The sequence below is a fragment of the Phalaenopsis equestris genome, unplaced genomic scaffold, assembly GCF_001263595.1.
Source record: "Phalaenopsis equestris unplaced genomic scaffold, ASM126359v1 Scaffold001035, whole genome shotgun sequence".
Classification (NCBI taxonomy): Eukaryota; Viridiplantae; Streptophyta; class Magnoliopsida; order Asparagales; family Orchidaceae; genus Phalaenopsis; species Phalaenopsis equestris.
Window position 1 is genome coordinate 20,966 of NW_018165474.1, and position 23,922 is coordinate 44,887.

Here is a 23,922-nt window from a genome sequence, read left to right on the forward strand (position 1 = left end):
GTAAGAATAGTGGTCACAATAGTTCGACGAGCCCCAATAACCCAAAATCAAACATGTATTTCAGATGAACTATTATTCAACATATATTTTTTTTTATAAAACTTACGATTTTCTCTCATTAATATATAGGAATGGCTGAGGCCAAATGTAGGAAAGTCTATTGCAATGTTACATGTCTTTCGACCCCAAAAAAACTTGACTTATCACAAGTAGAAGCACCTCCTAACATAGCCTCATTAGGAGGATTTAATAAGAGCATCAAATCCTGATCTGGTAATGTATATATAACTTCTTAATAAAATTGAAATATAAATATAATAATATCATAATTTTATAAATCTTCTGTATAGGGCGATACTTGAGAATGCTAGTCATGTATAAAGATCCAGTGAGTGACATGTCTAGTGCCCACGTTTTTTTCAAGCATTACAAATTGCAGACATCGATTTTATTACCCTTCCAGTTTATCAGGTTAGACTATCTCTTGATAACTACAATGGTAGAGCGATGGAATCATTTGGCTAATATTTTTCATTTATATATTCGTAAAATGAGTACCTATTAACAATACATATTATTGATATTTATAGTTAATCATATAACAAAATTTATTATTTTATAAGAGAAATGACTATCAAGCTCCAAGACGTACAGATTATTCTTGGCATTAGGAGGTATGGTGATGTCTTTATTAACCCTATAGTTGTTGGCCCCGAGTTGTGTTGGTCAAGTTGACATAATGTTTCGATGATTTATTAGGCAATCATCCAAACATAGATGTGGAAGTCAATCAACCTAAAGATGTTGTGGCAAACTTTCATATGACTCACTCCCAATCTCATACTATTATATCTCTTTGAAGACTTTGATGAAGTTTTTACAGAGATTCTTATAAGGGATTACCCTAACACATTTTTTTAGAATGTCATGACATACATTTTGTATATGTTAGGTTATTTCTAACTTCCAAATACAGTAGTGTCTCATATACATTTACAATATTTATCATTATTTGAGAATTTAGTTATATTTGCACGGTACTTACTGGGAGGCTCTTTGCTAATACATTTGTATAGAAAGTTAAATTTATCCATAAAATCTGCTTATGTTAATATAATAGGATGTTTGCACTTGCTAAAAGTATGATGCTGGAAGCATTTGCATATGGACAAACCAACTTTCAATATTCCTACTCCTAAGGATTTATCGCACAAGTCATTAGGATTTAAGTAAATTTCATATAAAGTAATACATTTTGAATATGTACCATAAAATATCATAATAATATCCTCCATAATTTCCAGATGAATTGAGGACAAAGTACAAAAAATGCCCATAAAAAATCTACAAATGTATAGAGACAAGATTGATGAATTAAGGCAAGGTCAGGTATCTTTTATTTGTATTAATTATCTTTTTTTTTATTATGTAGCATTTATATACTTTATAAGAAATCAAAAATTTTTACATGCATGTTATTTGGGCACCATATCTTGATAATATTATTGTGTGGTTGCCTAAGATTTGTCTTAAGAGTATAAACATATGAACAACTCATGTTCCTCTTATTAGCTGAAAGTGTATTGATTGACATCTTCTAGATCGATTAATGCGACATTATACTTATATACAATCCATAATAGTTCAAATCTATAGATCAATCAGTTTAGAGGGCCGATGGCCGACTGAAATTAGACATAGACTGCATGCATTATTACCAAAATTACAATCAGTTATGGAACAACTATTAGACCCTCATAGTACCATTGAACCCAAATTCAGAAGATCAAAGAGCATAACTAACAGATTACTTGCAGTGATATGGATCATAATTGTCAAACTACCTATTGAGGTAATATAGTCAACCACTAGATATTTACTATCCTAAATCAATTGGAAAGAGATTAATGGCATGCATATAATTTTATATTAAATTTATTTTTTTTCTCAAACCTCATCTTGATATAATTAATTATTAATTTATTCAGGTACAACATTGCTAGGAGATTCACGAGTGGGTGTAATAAAAATGTCAAGTGTTATGCAACAAGGTCAAAATACAATCATGGAGCTTTCTAACAGAGTAAATCAATCATTCTATATTAATCATAGCGCGTTCGACCAACCAATAGGTGTGCTTCCCGTAGATCAAGTTCTGATATTGCACAAAAGTCACCAGCTAGCATCCCAGAAATATTAAATGCAGATGCTCTGAGAAGGTCTCTTATAGATACTTTGCATATATCCGTCATTGATGTGACATATGAGCATGTTTATCATAGTCCCTCAACATATACATGACCTTCGACATCAAACAAGGCTAGATCTCATGCACCACATCAGACAAATTCTGATGACAGACACTTCAATTTATAGTTTCATATGTGACCTGATTTCGGTAGACATCCAATCTATATGTCAACTGATGCCAAATGAAGAATATTTTATGCGCAAGAGACTCCAGTCGTCACATAACTTGGGAGAAGATAGAAGAGCATGAAGATGAACATCATTTACGAGAACAACCACTTCGAGCACTATTAAGATATACCCCGAGTGTTATTCAACCAAGCCAAAAAAGATACATTTAAATTATTCAAAATTTAAAATTTCTACTATCTTGTATACACTGCTAGTTTAATGTCGTGTGAAATTATTTTGAAACATTTTATATTGTTCAAAACTTTTATTTTATAAAATTTAAATTTACTAACCATGAAAATTTACTTAGATTGTTTAAACTAATTTCATTAATATTTAAATAATTTTATCTCGTATTTTCCTTATCTATATAATTTAATCAAATTTTTTTCATAAATTTATATTTTTTAAATTAAAAAATATTTTATTATAAAATTATTAATAAATTAATTAAACAAAATATTTATTTTAAAAAGAAATCATTACCTGATATAATTTTATTAAAATTTATTTTCATTAATATCAATAACTTAATACTATTTTTTTTAAAATTTACATAATTATATAAATTTACTTTTAACTTTAAAAAATAATTTACTATAAAATCATGAAATAAATCGTTTAATCCATAAATATATTTTTAAATATAAATCATTAGTTAATACAACAATGTAGTAACTTAATTGCATTAATATCTATATAATTAATCTTAATTTTCTCTAAATTCTTAAATTTTCCTTAATTAATCATTTTATATATCTAAATTTTAAATAAAAAAATAATTTATAAGATTATTTTAAAAATGTCATTTAATTAAAAAAAATAACAAATTTTTGCCCCCTCTTAAATTTAATCTTAATCCAGCTCCTAACACTAATTTGCTTAATTAAATTGTTTCATTTTATAGACTCCAAACCAGTAGCCCATGCTAAACTCTATTTAGACGATTGGTGTACCCAAGGATGTGAAAATCGGAAACCAGACATCAAATCGGAAGAAGGAAATGTGAAAATTAAGTTTGACTAGGGTTGAATAGGATGACATAATAAACATATAAATTAATTAAATATGACCTAAATAATATAATAATAATAAAATAAATTAATAATATAAATATTTTTTTGATTAATTTATAAACGAGCCAAACACAAATAAATATTTGTTTGTTCATGTTCGGCTTGTTTGACTCGAAATAATTAAATAATTAAATAATAATATTTATATATATCTTTTTTATAAATTTTTTATATGTATTAAACAAATGCTAAAATTTTTTATTTTAAAATTATTTAAGTGGTATATTTATAAAAAAAATACAAATTTAAGTGTTAGATATGTAAATAAATAAGATTTGAGTGGTATTCATGTAAACATTCATATAAATATAAAATAATAAAATTTTAGGTGTTAGATATGTAAATAAATAAGATTTGAGTGGTATGCATGTAAATGCTAAGAATTTTATTTTTAAAAATTATTTAAGTGATATATTTATAAAAAATACAATTTTAGGTGTTAGATATGTAAATAAGTAAAATGTGAGTGGTATGCTTGTAAATATTCTTAAACATATAAAAAATACAAGTTTAGGTGTTAGATATGTAAATAAATAAGATTTGAGTGGTATACATGTAAATAATCCTAAAATTATAAAAAATACAAAAGTTTAGTTCTTAGATATGTACGTAAATAAGATTTATAGAAAATACAAGTTTAGGTGTTAGATATGTAAATAAATAAGATTTGGTGGTATGCATGTAAATATTCCTAAAAATCCACATAGAAGTTCTCTTAGCTACCTTTAGTTCTATATCGGTAGTTTTGCCTTAATTCTTCATATCTCTATAAAATGAAGATTTAGCTTTTAATGGGTTTCCCAAAAAAAATTCTGCATATCTCAAAATTTCAAATCCTTGGCAATGAATTTCTCAAAAAATAATAATATAAATAATAAATAAATATAAAAGTGGACAGTTCTCAGGTTGAACCACCGGTTCAGTTCGATTACAGCCGGTCTGATGCATAAATGATTTTTAGCTTGCCCAGAACCGGACCACCGGCCGGTTCACGGTCGAACCGGTGGGTTCGGTCCGGTTTTTTAAACCTTGGGTGTAACCTTAGGAATTAGAATCAAAAGATGGCATCCGTAGATGCTTTGACCATACAAAAAATTAGGCAGAAGATCAGTCTAGAAAGCTGATATTAAGTTCAACATATTTATTAGCTGACACAAGTATTAAGAATTTCACATAAAATAAAAGCAAAATACTGAAAAATAGTTACCTGATAAAGCTGCGGACCACTGTCATCAAATCCAGCAACTAGCAAAGAAACGCCAAAAGGCCTTACGCCACTGTAAAAGGGAAAATTTCATGGAAGCCCTTCTTCCGATAAAGCATTAAAATAATAACGTTAACAAAAAGGTCAAAATGAAATGTAAAATAATACTTGTCAATTGCTGGTGCGCCATCAAGAAGCTAAAAGCCACTTGATCAAGGAAAAAAGAAAAAAAACAGAATATTACGAGCAAATTCTCTCATGATCAGGGCTCATAAAAATCAGTGATTGCTCCAACATGGCCTGACTCTCCATGCCCGAGATTCGTTCTCTTCCTATTACCGCTCTCAAGTTTTTGACTGCCAATTAAAAAGCAGAATATTTTGTTCTCTAAACAAAGCCTATCATCCGCTTATATGTACAACTATATATTTGTCTTTCCACCCTATCAATTAAGAATTATTTAAAGAATGGAGGGAAAAGAAAATAAAGGACTCTTTAGTTAATTATTGTTGCGAAGTGATTTAATGTTATTAAATGTCATACATTTCTTTTGCAGACATCTTTAGATAAAAAAATTTTAAAAAATGAAGTTATAAACAAATCTAAAAATGACATTAATATTCCATTTAACATGATTATAAATGTCCTACTTTTACGTGGTATCGAGATGCCAGGATATCATTTTATTCCTCGTAAACCAGTCATAATTCTCCTTCCAAATATTTTCTTGCAACCAAGTGACGCTAATTGCCACAGGAGCAAGATGATGAATGGGTGAATAGCGGTATATATAAGAAAAGGCTACAAAGAACAAGTGAAGCTCTATATGGTAGTAGGTGACGATGCCCAAGAAAAATGTTTTGAATGGCCAATTCAGCAAGAACATATTATGAAGAGGAAATGGACAAGCCCTGTGAAAATGGTTTATAAAGATTAATTCCAACAGAACTAGATTCAAATGGAACATCAAGTGATGACGATTGACTACTCTTCATATCCTGCATTCATAATCTGGCAGCATTGTGATGTTGCCTAATCTCTCCTACGTTGAAATTCAAAAAAACACTCTTATGTGTCGTTCGCCTTTAGTACACTTTGATCTTCGTTTTCCCACATCTAATTCCCTCAATTTTCCTACCATTCTCTTTCGCTCTATAGTATCTTCGTCGATTAGCTTTACTTAATTTACGGAGCTTCAACTTATCTCCTTGATTCAAGGAACAAAATGAGATTTTCAGATCTTTTTTCAACCTCCTAGTGCTTAAAATAATTACTACTTAATACTTGATGAATACTTGATTCTTATCAAGGACAGAAAGTTTTAAGAATAAGGGAAAATATAAATTCACACTCTCAAAATCTTTTCGATCTCATAGAAGAGGCCTACAGAATCCCATCCCCATATGCACCGCATTCATCTTAAATCTCAAATTACATAATAAAATCAATCATAATATGGATCATCCCATTAAGTTTAAACCTAAAGTTGGGCCAAAAGGGATGTTAATAAAGTCCAAGCCATTTTTCTTTGCACTATCATATCTTGTCGTCCATCCAGCATCCCGAGCTTGTCATGTCTAATAATCCTTACTTGTTCAATTGACGCAACAAGCTTCCTTGCTTGTTCTCAAGAAGCCTCATCACTGCATCATTATGTGCCCCATTGTTTTCACCTTTTGCTCACTGCACGACAATTGATCACTTCGGTCTCATCCATGTGGCCTCTCTTCATGTCAGTTAACCCCTTTAAATAGCCTCCTCTGGCTGCACTGATCTCATTAGCAGTTATGACAGGCCACCTCATTTCTTTTGATCACCGTCACCTCCAAATATCGGCATCCTGATCCTAGCCTTGTGCATTGTGCTCGTCATCATCAACATAAATGGTATAATCATCAATTTTACTCACAAGTTATTAATCTCCTCTATAAGCATCACTTATCATTTTCCAATTCAAAATCAAAGTAGTTAAAATATTTGTTTGCATTGAAAATATCGCGTAGATCTGGTCGACGTTCACATTGCTTCTCTATAATCCCAACTTAATCTCCACCTACACCAATTAGATGCTAGAATTAACTCAACCCATGTTTGATCACTTTCATCACCGCCATCTTTAACGATGACCTCTGTCTCCTCAAAGGCTCTTTCTCCTGTTTACATAGCACAAGGCATTACTTCTGATACTTGTAATACAGATGTTGCATTGAAGTTGTTGGAGGGTTGAAGGCTTGAAAATTAAGAACTATTCGTCTAAAAAATTCTTTTTATTTATTAATCAGGATTTAGTACAACCAACTATTTTTCTAGGAAAATCTGCATTTATTTTTATTGAAAGAGCTTGGAAGTTCACTATTTTTCTGTTATAGAAAAATTTTATTGGCCATCCTAATTTAGGAATTATTTGTAAATTTACGTCAAATTTATACTAACTGCTAACTTTTCAATTAGACTCTAATTACACCCTGATCATATAATTATATAATTTTCTTTAGAAGTAGACCAACTAGATTCTTTTCATGAAGGCTCTATTAGGTCAGTGATTATCCAATGCGCATGCTAAAATGATCTCCTCACTTTGACTATTTCAATAAAGCACTAGCTATTCGTGTTCTAGTAGTTTTTCATCGACTCTATTTGCATACTTTAGCCGCTTCATTTTATACTGTATGGACTCTATTTAGATAAACCCTCGCAAATACATATTGCTACAACAGGTCACTTTAGAAGATTTGTGGTTAGAGTTATAGTTGATTTAGACGTTACTGTTCCACTTTATAGGAAAGTGTTAATTGGTTCTTTATCCTGTAGCTATTAGCAAAAGATAAATTTTGAAAACCCTCCAACCGTTCTTATTACAAAATTTCTAATAATTACTCTAAAATCTATATATTTCAAGCCTTATATGGTATTTAGGAAATCAAACTTTCTAACAGAAATAAAACATACAAATGATCAAATCATATCATGGTTGCAACTCCTTTGGCACAAAAAAACTTTAGAGCATCCTATTGAGGTAGAACCTAATATGTCTGCCCCTGATAATCTTAGGGATATGTGCACCATATCATTTGCAAGCATGAACATTGATCATGATCCTCCTATTTTATTAGCCCACAATCTACTCTCAAAAGCAGCCTTATGATTTAGATATAATGGTCAAATATCTTCAGATATAACGGTTGCAACTCTTTTGGCACAAAAAAATTTTAGTGCATCCTATTGAGGTAGAACCTAGTATTTCTGCCCCTGATAATCTTAGTGATATGTGCACCATATCATTTGCAAGCATGAACATTGATCATGATCCTCGTATTTTATTAGCCCATACTCTACTCTTAAAAGCAGCCTTATGATTTAGATGCGAGCCTTCATAACATTGAAACACCAGTGGATAAGAGTTTGAAATATTGTCTGTTGAAAGGTGTAAGAACTAAGAAAGAAACATTTTCCCTCAAGATTCACAAATTTTCATCGTATGCTAAGGATTACTTGTCTTATTCCATCATGTCATATTTAATTTTATTTAGTTTTCTTCTTTTCCTTTTTCTCTAAAAATTATTTGAAGTTGCATCATCCTCTACTCACATATTTAATTGTTAATATTATCAAGCTTTTGACACAGCACAAGCTCCAATTGCTCGCCCACCCCCCAAGCAGCAACACAACTACGACTCACACAACATTACCCAACCTTCCTAGCCCAAGCAGGAGAAGTTTCGTCATCAACTTGCCTTACAAAAAAAACTGTTTCCATATGCAATTTGTTGTGTTCGGCATTAAAAATATCTTTCCATATTTTGTCTATAATCTGGAGTTGGAAGCAAACAATGAAGCTTAAGACCAAATCAAAATCTAAGCAAGCTAATCAATTTTGTTTCTCGATTAGATAGTTTTGTTTCAGTCTGAGATTTTTGCATTCAATTTGGTTCAGCTTGATTCCAAGCAGTGTATAGTTTGGGACAACACAGAACAATGCCAACCCTATCAGTTACGACTAAGAAAAGCCATATAGACCTGATAAGATATTTATTGGTGCCAAAAACAGACATTCCAAAAATTTTTGTAAAGCTACTTATATTCATAAATATTTTCAGTAATTTCTGGAATAGTATTATTCTCTTAATTAATGCCTACAAAACAATAAATCTTCATTTTCTTTAAAATGGCATCCTGCGTTTTGCCAAGCCAGGCTTTTATAAAATGCAAATCAATAAGAGAGGTGCAAAAAGTAATATCAAGGTATTTTACCCAGACTGAGTGAATTCCTGCATTACGGTAGCCGTTTCCCTGACTAGTTGTGTGACTGGAATTGCCTCCTGCAACCACAAAAACATATTATGATCATAATGATTAGGATTTTTTTTTTGGAGAGGCAGATTTACATACATATCACTCAGTTCTTATGTATTTACATATCTAAGACCAAAATGTCAATTTTTACATATATGCCACCTTATACATGCATGAAAAAGGTGTATTTCACTTTTCATAAGTAAAAAAAAAATGGTATTTTTAACATATGAATGATTTGGAAGATATAAATGTAAAGAGTAAAATTTAGGTGATAGATATATATAAAGGAATTGGGCGGGTATGTATGCAAATGCCCTTCTTTTTTACCAAATGTCTACAGTTACAATGATAACATACATAAAAAAGCACCAAAGTAGACATAATCGAATGCTTATTAACATGAAAATATATTGCTTATCATGTTCCAACAAGAAACAGTACTATATGTAGAATGCAGCACTAGTCTGACATAAAGCCGAAACTGGGTTTGTACGAGTCACTTAACAAGTGAAATGAACAAAAAAATATATATATATATTTCTAGTGATACTAAACTGTTTATTTGTTGTGGACTATCAGTTTGGCCTTTTGTGTAAACAAGCTAAACTCCTTGGTGTTTTTTTCTTCATTGTACTCGCTGTAACTTCTTAGCGTTATGACTGCAACTTACATTTTCAATTCAGTAAATACTGTCAAGTTTTAGTATACATTGAACAGAACCACTGAACTAAGTACGCCTCGTAAACCGATCCCGAACCCCTGAAACCAATATTGCTCCAATGAGCTGCAAAACCCAATTTAAAACAGTCATTCATAGGAGTGCAACTGAGCCAAGAAGACTTGTGAGCCAGCTCGGGCTCGACACTATAAGTGGCTCATGACCTAAGCTCGATGAGCTAACAAGCCAAGCATAAGCTAGTCCCGATTCGGCTCGTTAACTCGTGAGTTGGCTAATTAAAAAAATAAATAATACAAAATATACTCAAAATATATTAAATTTCAAAATTTTATATATTTAAAAAGTAATATTTTATATTTTGTATCATGTGACTTCTTTTTAGTTATTTTTTATTTGCTCATTTTACATGTCATTTTATTATAACACTAACTTGAATTGATACGATTCTCTCTTTCAAAATAAACAATTCGGTTCGTGAGTTGGCTTGAACTCATAAAAGTAAGCTCAAGATGCATCATAGAACTTGTTACAACCCTACACTCATTCAATTCACACCATTAAAAGAGCTTTATTTGTACTTCAAATATAACAGAATTTTGTAAATTAAGATAATTCATGATTTTGAACCGAGAATGAATCATTTTCAAAAACAATTATTGGTGAGATTTTTATTAAAAATTGGCTTTATAGCCTAAAATGAGGATGAGTAAAAAAAAAATTGAGAAGAATGCCAACTTTATCCGATTAAATTGTGGATGACATTGATATCAGATAACAATAAATGGAAGATCAAGAATTCCATGTGAATGTGAAGCTCTCAAATCACAAATATATTTCTTTACATTTTAAGGAAAGAGAAAAAAATCTATTGCAAAGTTTACACTACGAGAAAGTTTGAGCGCAAGATCTAGAGTAGTATCAATGAACAAATTAAAAGTATTTAAGGAAAGAAATAAAAAAGAATACTTGTTGTAGAAAAAGAAGATGAAATTGTGGGTAAGATATAAATAAAGCTAGTAAGATGTTGGAGGTTAAGTTGTGAGGGGACGGAAAGATAGAAAAATCTATGCACTTGCAGTAGGTTCATAAAATAGAGTTAAATTATATACATCGAAGTTTAAAATTCTACCAAAATTTTCAAGAAGTTCCAATTCATAAATATAGATCCGATTGCATTAAAAAAATTTATATGGCCAAATATCTCTTAATTTCTTGGAAGGTCGTGTCTATTTTTAGAAATCTACTACAAACTTATGATTGTGGTAATGAATTAATATTTTCATGCCAATCTAATCACAACTAAAGCAAATTATGCGAATGATAGAAAATAAGTAATGAAAATATTAAAATATAATATGCATTCTAAGGAGTACTAATAACGATTTATAAGTCAGAGCTATATGAAAAGATGATAAAGAAAATTGAAACATGCAAAGCATGCATGTTAAATGTCTAAATAAACAAACAACCTCCTCCACGAAAGCTTCTTAAAATGGCTTAAAAATTAGTGGAGATCAATCACCCACATCCAGATCAGACCAAATCTCAAAACTCAAGCACTTTATAACTTTTGTTATTAAAAAATTCGTTGAAATATTGACGCAATTTTATTTCATCCATAACTCTCTCTACGAATTTGCCCTTCATGAAAACAGAACCCAAAACTAAAATTAACTTAGATTCAATTGATAAACCAAGAGTTAAATTAATTCTCTTTTAATCAATTTATCAGCTTCAGTAGCCATAATTTAATCTGTCACATTCAAGAGCCACTAGTTCAACTGACTTGTCACATTCAACAGACATATTTTGTTTGTATACATATTTTAGTTCAGATAAAATTTTAATATGAAATTTAACTTCATGTTCAAGAGTAGATTCCATTTCCAATGATAATTCAAAATCACATTTGAAATTAGAATAAAATCCGCTTCGTAGTTTAGGATTAGATATGACCATAGGTTCTATGCTAGCTTCGGAATTAAACTTAAATTCAACTTCAAATTTCAATTCAACAATTCTTGTTCAAGTAATGGTCGGAGTTCATAAATGCACATTCATATTCAGCATATGCACATAAACTCAAATTCAAACATAACATAGATTCAAGAATATGTGCTAGTGCAATTATAGATCTAGGCTCCACATCATCAGAAAAAATCCAACTATAATTGTAAATATTTATCTATTTTATTTTCAAAAGGATATTCATGAACTACTGTCACTTTAATAAACATCATATTTGGCCATACAAGATTTTAAAATTGGACCATGTTAGACAAGTTCGGTATATATGTTCCTCCCAAGGAATTTTAATAATTTAATTATAGGTGTATTATACTCTTATTACTAATAAATCGTTCATAACATGCTCAATGTTCATTAATCAAGTAAAATTTCTGCTAAAAATTCTTGATAAATTGTAGCTTAAGACAATCCTAATCTCTTAAAAAAGACATTTAACAAAACATGATGATAATGAAGTAGCCATATGGCAAACACTAGAATATGCAAGCACACTAGATTTATCAAGTCAACAGCCCTTAAAGTAATTATTAAATTCGTGCTAAGGCTCTCCACAACATATTTTTTAAAATCCATCTCACATCAGCCTTTTTTTATATTACTTTGCCTACAACACAATGCCAATAAGTGTGTAAATTTTACTAATTTTGTTTCCACAATTTTAACCTTTCTCAAAAAAAGTAAAAAGAAATGATATTCTTCAAAAAAGTAATTCAAATTATCAATCAACATTGTAATGTCCCTAAGTTATGTCTCCCATCACATGCAATTATATAAGTTTAATCATCTTAATTTGTTTTAGATGACAACAGACCTAGGGTTACTAATGTAACCTAGGATGAAATACACAATAAAAACATAAAAAACAAGTTTCAATACTAAATGAAAGAGTCGGTTGGTTCAGCACCTTGCTGAGTGCTGAACCCCTTGGCCGGTTCAACCAAGCCAAGGCCAGCGTCCCTATTTATAACTCATAAAGGATCAAAATAAAGCAAGTTTCAATACACTTTTCATGATATCTAGCAACATCAAACTTTCCATAGAATGTCCAATTCTTGATAACTAAAGTCCAAGTCCCAAATTGCTCCAAGATATGCTAAAATATACAAGAAAATATAACTGAATATAGAACTGAAAAAAACCAAAGATCGGTAGAGACAGGAAAGGGAGAAAGAGGATCAACAAGCACAAAAGGAGACATATTACGATTAGGTGGCAATAGGCAATACTAATGAGTAAATGAGGACAAAGAAGCCGAAATAACAACAAAAGAAGTGTGAGCAGTGAAAGAGCTGAGAACAGTGTGTAAAGCAAAATAAAAAAGTGGGGACCAGGTAAGGACGGACAAGAAGACAGGGAACACAGAAAATAAGAGCTAGTGAATACTGGAGTAGCAGGAAGTGCATTGAATCTCAAGGATCACAAAATACAGCCAAAGTTATTCTACATCACCAAGTAAGGCTCAATTATTAAATAAAGGAACATCTATTTACAGTGAGTTGTCTAATAAATGAACCAGTATAAACTATTATTTAAACATTCCTCGAAAAATATACTAAGATGCGGAAATAAATAATAGGAGTGTTGATTGGTCGAGTTCAAGTCTAACGCAAAATTCACCTAACCTGAATATACTTAATATAAACCCGATATATTTATCATACGGGCTGCCTAACCTGAAGCTGATATGTCTAACCAGTTCATTATATGGATCACACAAAATAGCCCAATTAAAAAACTAAATTTTAGTTGTTTCAACCATTCCCTGGTCAATTTCAATTTGATTTAGAAAATTTTATGTGATTGGCCTAGGAAAGGATGAAACAACTAAAAATTACTCGAGATGGTTTTTTGTAATACAACAAATAAAGAAAGATGGGAAGTGAAACAATACTTTGTAGAGTCTGAAATACTGTTGTGCTTGCTTTCGGCTTTTTCTAACTAAGACACGGGAATCTGGACCCATTCCACTACATAGAAAAAAATTGTGAGATAAACAAAAGGTTATGTATTCAAGTTGCCAAAAGTACTCGATGCATAAAGATACGATGTCAACAGAAACAAACTAATAAACTTCACAAAGAAATTTCTTTATAAAATAAATTAGTAAAAAGAAAAATAAACCATTCACATCGTGTAGAATCATGTCACTCTAGTAGAACAAACATGCTATCATCAAATCTTCACTATCACATCAAAAATAGCACTATTAATACTTTTTAAAATTGAAATAGACATTTCCATGCATAGGTTTAAAGCACCAAAGCGTGAATTATGTAAATATGAAAGTTTGGGTGCCAGATATGTAAATACAAAAGAGTTGTGTCTATGTAAATTTGCCCCATTTTTTATATCCACCAGTTTCATATGCAAAAATAACCTGCACGCACTGGCAGGAAAAACTAAAACATAGCATTTGGTTCTTTCTTCATTCTAGCCATTTAACACATACTAATGAACCATGTAAATCATTTGTGCATTGCAAGAGTAGCCAGTACCAAGCATACCTTATTATCATGTGATGCAAATGCACATTTGTGTCAGTATAGTACTGATACCGGAGGAGGAAGCCCAAGCCACAAAAGAAACATAAATATTATTATTGAAATTGAAATAGATTACAATGACTCTTCAAAAAATGAGATGGGAAGAAAACTGCGGTTTGGAGGGCAGCTGGTGTTGTGAGTTCGAAGGCTGGGAAGTTGTGTTTGTAGTGGAGGTTGGCTGTTGAGAGGTGGTTGTAGGTTGGTTGAGGAAGTTGCGGGAGAAGCTGTCAATTCTGGGAGAGTGCAAGGCCTTACAGTGGAGGTTGTTAGTAGTGACGGAAGGATAGAGTGAAGGGCGACTAATGTTGGGCCGTTGGAGTTGGGTTGGAATGGGAAGGAATGCGGCCAGGGAACTCGGGGAAGGGAAAAAGGAGTGAAGACATGTAGGAAAAGGTTGCGGGAGGAGATAGCGGATGGTTGCAGGAACCGTAAGGTGTTGTTTTGCGGGACTGTGGTGAGAGGAAGGGATGGCGGCGGCGATGGAATAGTTGCGGGGCAAAGGAAGCCAGATATAATCACTATCGGGGAGTGGAAACAACCGAAACACCACCCTAACAGTCGAATACAGTCGGAACGCCACCCTAATAGTCGGATACACCCTCAAAGGGAAAACAAGACGCCGACTGTTGTCCACACAAACTGAAATCTGAAAAATCACCTCCTTCCCTAAGCAAAACAGGCTCTATATATAAAAGGGGTTAGGACTTATACAAGGCAATACTTAAAATAAGAAAGAAGAATCAATTATAATCAGAAATACTTAAAATAAGAAAGGAAAATCAGATTACGTAAAGGCGAATAACAACAGCAACAATTCTTTATCTCACTAAGTGTTGTCGGCTACATGAATCATTTTCTTCATTGCGTCCTATTTAGTGTCATATTTTCATTTAATTCTAATAAATTAAGATCATTCTTTTACAATATGCCCAAGTCTTTTTAGGACTACCTCTGTCTTTCTTAACATAAGTCAAATCTAAAACATCTACTCTTCTAATCGGATCATCAGATGCTCGACGTTTAATGTAACCATACCATCTAAGACGACTCTCTCTAATTTTGTACGTCACTGGAGCTACACCAACCCTATCACGTATATATTCATTTCGCATTTTGTCTTTAAGTGTTAAGCCACTCAACCACCTAAGCATTCTCATGTTGGAAACACTTAACTTAGTTTTATGCTTCTCTTTTAAAGGCCAACATTCAGCGCGATAAAGCACTATAGGTCTCACTGCCACTTATCTCACCGCCACTTAAAAATTTTCCTTTCAATCTAAGCGGTACTTTTCTATCACACAATAGGGTCGAAGCATTCCTCCACTTCAGCCAATCAACTTGAATTCTACTAATAACATCCCCATCTATATCACCATCCCGAGAAACCTAAAACATTCACAACTTTTAATAATTTAACCACCCATAGTTACAACTCTGTCACTAGAGCTACTACTACTAAAATAACATTCATGTATTTAGTTTTAGCTCTACTCAAATAAAGGCCTTTAGACTCCAATGCAGACCTTCATAATTCAAATTTTTCCTGAGCTTTCTCTTTAGTCTTATCCACGAGAAGGATATCATCAGTGAAAATCATACACAATAGTACATCCTCCTGTAAATGTCCACTAAGAGCATCCATAACTAAAGCAAAAAATATATGGCCTTAAAGCTGATCCCTGATCTAATCCAACTGACATAGGAAAATATTTGGTTAATCCTCCTATTCGAACACAAGTAACACCTCTAGTATACATGTTTTTAATGACTTGAATATAAGTCATATCAACGCCTTTCTTCTCAAGAACTCACCAAAGGATATCTCTTGGAACCTTATCATAAGCTTTTTCTAAATCAATAAAAATCATATGTAAATTTTCCTTATTCTCTCTGAACTTTTCCTTCGAAACTCTCAATAAATGTATAGCTTCCATAGTAGACCTGCCTGGCATAAATTCAAATTGATTATGAGAAATATTTGTAATACGTCTTAACCTATGTTCTATTACCCTCTCCCATAATTTTAAAGTATGACACGTCAACTTAATTCCTCTATAATTTTCACACTCTTGTGTATCCCCATTATTCTTAAAAATGGGGACCAAAATACTCTTCCTCCACTTTTCATGTATCTTTTTAGTTTTTAAAATAATATTAAAGAAATTAGTAAGCCAAGAACTACAAAATCTCTTATATATTTCCACACTTCATTTCGGATATCATCACGTCCTACAAACTTTCCACCCTTGGATTTCTTTGAAGCCTCCTCAACTTTTTTTTTACTAATACGACGGTAAAAATGAAACATTTTATCATTATTAACGATATTAATATCAAAAAAGTCGATCGTATTTTCAGAAACTTCATTAAAAAGTTTATCAAAACAGCTCATCCACCTATGTTGAATATCTTTTTCTAAAAAAACACTTTTTGATTTTCATCTTTAATACACTTTACTTGAGTTAAATCTTCAATTTTCTTTTATCTTTATTTAACTATTTATACAAATATTTTTCACTCTCTTTAGTATCTATTATATTATAAAAACTACTAAAAGCGGATTTTTAGCATCACATATTGTTATCTTAGAATCCCTACAGATCATTTGATATTTTTCTCAATTTTCTAAACTCTAACATTTAAAAACTCTCTTTAGTATCTATTATATTATAAAAACTACTGAAAGCGGATTTTTAGCATCACATATTATTATCTTAGAATCCCTACAGATCATTTTATATTTTTCTCAATTTTCTAAGCCCTAACATTTAAAACAATTTTTATAATATAACTTCTTATATTTTATCTTTTCTTGCATATTATTATTCCACCACGAACTATATCTTTTTATAGAAACTTTTTTTTTATTCTCCAAATAAAACTTTTATCACTTGTTTAATAGTGTTTGTTAATTTATCTCACATAGAATTTGATTCTTCATGAACATCCCAAATCTTGAAATCCTGAAGTTTACTCATACAAATAATTGTATCTGTGTCTTTTAAGTGCCCTCATCTAATTCTAATGCAATGATTCCTAGTATTCTTTATTTTACAACTCTTCCTCTTAAAATTTAGAATTAATAAGGGTGAATAAAATAAGAATGTGCTAAGAACGAATAAAGGGAAGAAAAGGGGCAAAGTAAATGAGGGAAAGGAAGAAAGACAAAAAGGAAAGAGGGAAAAGGAGGGAGGAAAAACTTCAGTGTCATTCTCCTGAGGTCGGGGGAGCTTCAACTTCATTCGTCGAAGCTTCTGGATTCTCATGGTACAGCTGTAAGTCCTCTGGCATGTCAATCATGTCGGTGTAGTCGTTTCACAACACATTCTGGCATAATAGGTAGTCATTCTCTTTTGGCACATCTTGAGCAGGTAATGCATATAAAAGGGGGTTCCAGTAATGCAACTCTCGAGCTCTTACATTTGAAATCTTCTCCTTCCACTTCTCGTGCTTAGCGTGCGGTGGTTGAGCGACAAGTATGTGAGGAGAACTCAATTTTGGGATGAAATTTGTGACAGGCTGCGTCATTCTCATTGGCACCCCCTCAAGAGAGACCACTTCCCCACATATAGGAACTGGTTCCCATTGCAGAATATTCATCCCAATCAAGTTTCTCGAGCCCATTACAAAGCTGAAGTTCATCTCTCCTGACAAGTATCATGCGGAACAAGAAATAGCTTCTGAATAACTCAACGTGATATTCCCGACATTGCGCAAATGACTCATCTTCGGACATGTCGGACCTCCCTCCGTAGGGATAACTCAAGAAGAAGTCTATCTCAAAAAAATTGTATTTCTTGTATTTGCTCCGTAGGGATAACTCAAGAAGAAGTCTATCTCAATATTTCTTGTATTTTTGGTGGCCCTGTTCCTCAAGCTCGTGATCCTTTTGGACCGCCAAAGTAAATCCTGTTATAGCTTCTCTCAACGCTTGTGAAACGGTATGTTGAGGTACCACAGTTTAATACTCTGCTTGAACGCTCAAGGTCACTACCTTCCAAAATGGCTACTGTTACCTGATCTGGAATCTCTATCTCGGGATCCACTGAAACTGGTGACGTCTCTTACGTGCTAGCTACAAGTGGAGAATCCTCCCATTAGTCTTCAACTTCTCTCGTATTAACTGTGACATTGCCCAATTTTTCAACAACACCCTGCTCAATGAAATAGATCTCTCCCTTAGTTGTGTGTTCTGCTTCAACAAATCCAAATCTGTGGCACTTGCCACATTTTGTGGTTGTGAGAAATTTAAGGATTGGTTTCGCAGGATAGTACTCAAGGGGGGTTGTTTGGTGTTGTGGTCTCTACACTTCAGAATCTAAGAGTTGTAACATTTGGGGTAGTGAGTTGGTAGGAACTGGCACTGTGTTTCTCCCATCATCTTCACATCTTCTCGTTTCTCCTTTCGACCTTTTGGATCACAGTCTATTGTAGTCTCCCATTGGATTTCATCTTTTATGTTTGTAATCCACCGCCGAAGTAGGCGGATCTTATCTCCTCTGGAAAGGCTCGGGCATATATCTTATTAGTAGCATAGCTAAGGCTTAGAGTTAGAAGGTGAGATGGGTTTAAAAATTTAACTTAGGATTGCTGATTTTGAAAATCAAGAAAAGAAATTGAGGGTTTAGGTCAAAGTTTTTGGCTATTGTTGAGGATAGGAAATACATTTTGTTTTGGTGGCTTGGCGAGGGCGGATGCTACGAAACCTATTATGGAATTAGGGTTAAGCTAACTCTGATACAAAATGATACCGGAGGAGGAAGCTCAAGCCACAACAAATCACAAATATTAGTATTGAAATTAAAGTTGATTACAATGACTATTCAAAACATGAAATAAATGACAAACAAACACAAAAAACCCTAGGGTGATGGTAATTGTGGAGAGAAGAGATGGGACAGCCGAGAATGTAAATTGGAGGGCAGCGGAGAGGGAAGAAAAATGTGGTTTGGAGGGCAATAGGTGTTGCAATATGGAAGGCTGGAAAGTTTTGGATGTAGTGGAGGTTGGTTGTTTAGAGGTGGTTGTAGGTTGGTTGGGGAAGTTGCCGGGAAAGCCATCAATTTTGGGAGGGTGGAAGGCCTTATAGTGGTAACATTGGAAGGATAGAGTGAAGGGTTGCTGATGTTGGGTCGTTGGAGTTGGGCTAGAGTAGGGAAGGAAAACGGCAAGGGAACTCTGGGAAGGGTAAAAGGGGTGAAGACAAGGAGGAAGAGATTGCGAGAGGACCTAGCGGGTGGCTGCAGGAAATGTAAAGTCCTATTTATGGGACTACAGTGAGGAGAGGGGACGGAGACAACAACGGAATGGCTGCAGAGCAAGGGAAGTCGGAGATAATCACCACCGGGAAGACGGATACAGTCAGAGCACCACCCTAATGATCGGGTACAGCCCTCGAAGGGAAAACAGGACGTTGGCGGTTGTCCGCACAAACTAAAATCAGAAAATCACCTCCTTCCCTAAGCAAAACAACCCCTATATATAAGAGGGGTTAGGACTTATATTAGGCAATGCTTAAAATAAGAAAGAAGAATCAATTATAATCAGGATTTCAATTTAGGCAGGGAAAAAAAGTGAGGGAAAATTTGATTGGGTAAGGATAAATAAAGTAATCAAAATTCAAAATTTGTAAAGGACTTTAAAATAGAAAGGTGCTAAGAAGAGAAGGAAAGAAAGGAAGGAGGGAAGAGGAGGGAGGAAAAAACCCCCGTGTCAAGTATTTTACAAAGTCTAGATTTTGTCTAGTTAGGATTGTCTATGACATGGGATCTTACCATCGTGGTACTATAGTTAGTATAGTATCACGTCCAACCCTACCCCTTTCCTTTTTCGCTTCACTTGTATTCCCTTTCCTATGATTTCCTATTTTACTCTTTGCATATTCTATGTCCTTCCTTTTCTATTTCTTTCTTATTTTGATCCTAGCTTATTCTATTTACTAATCTCTTTGAGGCGTTCTTCCCTTCTGAAAGTTGTATCTGACAATAAGGTGGTGTTCCGACTGTAACTCTTCCAATTAATCTCTTTGAGGCGTTCTTCCCTTCTGAAAGTTGCAATAAGGTGGTGTTCCGACTGTAACTCTTCCAATGTGGTGACATTCTCCAACGGTTCGGATAGTGTTTCGGCTGTAGCTCGACCCTCGGAGATATTTATCCTTCCGACTCCCCATTGCAGCCCGTTGTCATCATCTTCTGGGTTCTATCGACTCTCCATGTTACTGTCCAGAACACCGTCGTCATCTTTTGGCGTTGTCCACCCTCCAATTTACTATCCAGGCTGTCATCATCATTTTCCAAAAGCTATCCACCCTCCAGGTTGATGTCCAGACCACCGTATTCCGATCGTTGTCCACCCTCCAGGTTGTTGTCCAGATCGTCGCCATCATCTTTCGGTCGTTGCCCACGTTCCCCTGCACCCTGCCAGCAGCCCTACACTGTTCCAGTTCCCTCCAGCACGCGCCCCTTCTTTTCTAGTCGGACTTGTCGCGCCCCTCTTGAGAGAGTCGTTTGTGTGTTTTCTACCGTTTTATTTCTTATTTCGTGTTGTTTTATTCTTGTTGGAGGAGTCTTCATTGTCGTTTGATAGTTTGTGTGTTGGTGTTGTTCCATGTTGAGAGTCATCATTGTATTTTCTTTGAATTCAACAATAAAATTGTGTAGCTTGGCCATGGTTTGGGTTCACTCTAGTATCATTATACTTTTATTTCTTATACATTTTCCATTTTATCGAATCTTCTTCAAAGCATAGTACTTTTGGGTCGTTGTGTTGAAGACTGATTTCTATGTTGGGCCTTGTGAGCCATTTCTATGGGAAAGGAAGAAGGAATGTGTTTTCATTTGAATTGTCACATCACCCTCCTCCATCGAAAAAATGCCACACCCTCTTCTCACTCTTATTTAAAAGCAAAGCTCATTAATTTAACCTTGAACACCATCTTTCTTTATCTTTCTCCCTTAAAAATCACTAGAGTGAAATTTATAACATTCCCTCTCTCTCTTCTTGGATTTTAGGGCACCACTTGCCCTGGTATGAACAGTGGTCTATATCTTCATGTATTATCATGTTATGATGGTATGTAAATGCAAGCTTGTTTCGCTTGAATTTATAACTGTCTTGTGCACTTAAAACCCAAGAGTGCAGGCTTACATGAGGTTGAATTCAAAGTCCTTGGAGACGGACTACTCAGGAAAGAAATTGACATGACGAAAAACCATTTATAGAGATCGACTTTGGTTATCCACAAAAGGTTAGATAGATCACCATTAGCTTATCACCTCTTTCTTGTTTTGTTAAAATTAGGCACTATTAGTGGGTAAGTTTTCATTAAACCACGTTTCTCTATTTCATTCAGCAATGTTGTACTAGTTAAACCAATAGTTTATGCTTGCTTATCTAATTTAATCATAAGAGTCTGATATCCAATGATGTTTCGGCTCATACTTCTGCATTGTATGCAGGCTAACTCTTTCATCTTTTACATCATATTTGGTATCAATGCAACTACATTCCATGGGAAATATTTGTTGTATATTATTTTGCTGTGTCACGTTATATAATGATCCAACCTCACAATTCTTTTCAGAAAGTGTGCCACTTCAATTTCCTGTATTAAAAATTTCTACATATTGTGCTACTTATGTTCTTTTTTTTTTTTTTTTTTGTTAAAATTTTGTAAAAATCTCTATAAATTAATTAAATCCTTTTAAAATTCATATAAATTTGGTTTGAATATCATTGCATTTTAGAATCAAACAATCAAATCCTTTAACTCTAAATGTTTATTTGACTTCTTTGCCTTCGGTTATCGTTCATTGTAATTCAAGCATAATTTTATCATATTATGTCTAAATCTAATGTTTCAGTGGCTATTTATAATCTCAATGAGTTAGGAATTTCCAACATAACATTTCATCAATTTCTATCATATAGGCCATAAAATCACTAATACCCAAGAGCACTCACTAAAGAAACCTAATTTGAATCATGAAATTTGAACAACACAGTCTTCACCTTTATGGTGTATTACAATGATTGCTCATATTACATGAAACCGATTCAAGGCCAATAAAAGTACCACAAATTCTTATTATAATTCAAGATCAATGTGTAAGCTTGCTAGCTATCCAATATCCATTACAAACTTTCTCCCAACAGTACCCCCTAGCCCTTGTCAAGATTACTAGAACATAATTATTCAAATATAAGGGTTAAACGACATCACTCATACAATGATTATCAATTTGATTAAAGAAGCATTAGATTTAAGAACATAACAAAAACACTTTTTGTATTATCGAAAGAAATTTAAAAAAACTTAATATGAAATTAGATAACTTTTTGAGAAAGCAAAATTAAACAATCAAAGCACCATCTACTCAAAAATAAGTCCAATCAACTAAGAAATGTGGAAGTTCATCATTTTAAACATACTTTATCCTATAAAAATCAAGTCTCCCCATAACCAACATTGATATGGATAATCATTAGAAAGTAAAAAAGAAAACTAAAGTGAAATTAAGGGAAGCATCACTAGAAATTATGTAATATGATTGGACCTTCCATAAACCGTGAAAGGAGAAATGTAATTTTTGTAAAAGTAACAAGATGAACATAACATGAGCCCCTATGGTTGACAAAAAATTAAATTTAGTTGATTGATTAAAAAAAATAATCAAACTATAAATCCAATTTTGGGGTGTGCATTTGATCATGCTTGATGGATTCGTCAATTGACTTATTGGGCTAAATTGAACCAAACGAAAACATAGGTAAACTAAACCAAAAAAAAAAACTACAAAAAAGCTCAATTTCGTCTTCGCTTAACTGAATTTTATCACCATAGTAAACAAAGTCATTCTAAAGTATTATGTAAAAAAATATGAACTAATATGGGCTACTAAGTTTACTTTATTCTAATTGAGAGATAAAGTGTAATGAAAATTTGATTACATTCATTGTAAACCTAACTAGTACCTGCTTTATTCTTTCCAAAAGATAACAATGACTCAAGAAAATTAATTTTAGTTTTTGGTTGAACCAAAATATTTTATTATTAAACCGAATAATTAACCATAATTCAAGTAACCCTTACTCCCAAACAAAAATTTAAATAATTCTTCAATACATTGAACAAAATCAACCGAATATGTTGGGCTCGATTGAATTTTTAAGTCCAAGCTAACTAATGCACGCCGCTAAATTTTGATATTACTATTTTGCATGCAGTTGCTAAACGCATATTTGCGGTCAATTTTATTTATTTATTTAAATTTATTTTTACTTTGATTTTTAAAAGCATCTTTGTTTAGCATAATTTTCATGTGTTTCTAATTTTTTTATTTTTGGTAAAAACAACAACAACAACAACAAAGCCTTAATCCCACTATGTGGGATCGGCTACATGAATCCCTTTTCTCCATTGTGTCCTATTTAGTGTCATATTTTCATTTAGCTCAAATACATTAAGATCATTTTTTATTCAATAAGCCCAAGTCTTCCTAGGTCTACCTCTGCCTTTCTTAACATAAGTCGAATCTAAAACATCTCCTCCTAATTGGATCATCAGATGGTCGACGTTTAATGTGACCAAACCATCTAAGACGACTTTCTCTAAGTTTGTCCATAACAGGAGCTACACGAACCCTATCACAGATATATTCATTTCGCATTTTGTCT

At 32.9% G+C, this 23,922-nt stretch overlaps 1 protein-coding gene across 1 annotated transcript in view; it reads right to left on the minus strand.

The window, feature by feature from the left end:
• The window catches only part of LOC110032833 (proteasome subunit alpha type-2-B), a 70,074-nt gene that overhangs the window by 16,778 nt on the left and 29,374 nt on the right, over positions 1-23,922 (minus strand). The window contains exons 5-7 of the mRNA XM_020736594.1: positions 13,596-13,671; positions 8,953-9,020; positions 4,705-4,774 (exon numbers count right to left, since the gene is read on the minus strand). Coding sequence (XP_020592253.1) covers positions 4,705-4,774; positions 8,953-9,020; positions 13,596-13,671 — 214 coding nt within the window. The remainder of the gene's footprint in view (positions 1-4,704; positions 4,775-8,952; positions 9,021-13,595; positions 13,672-23,922) is intronic.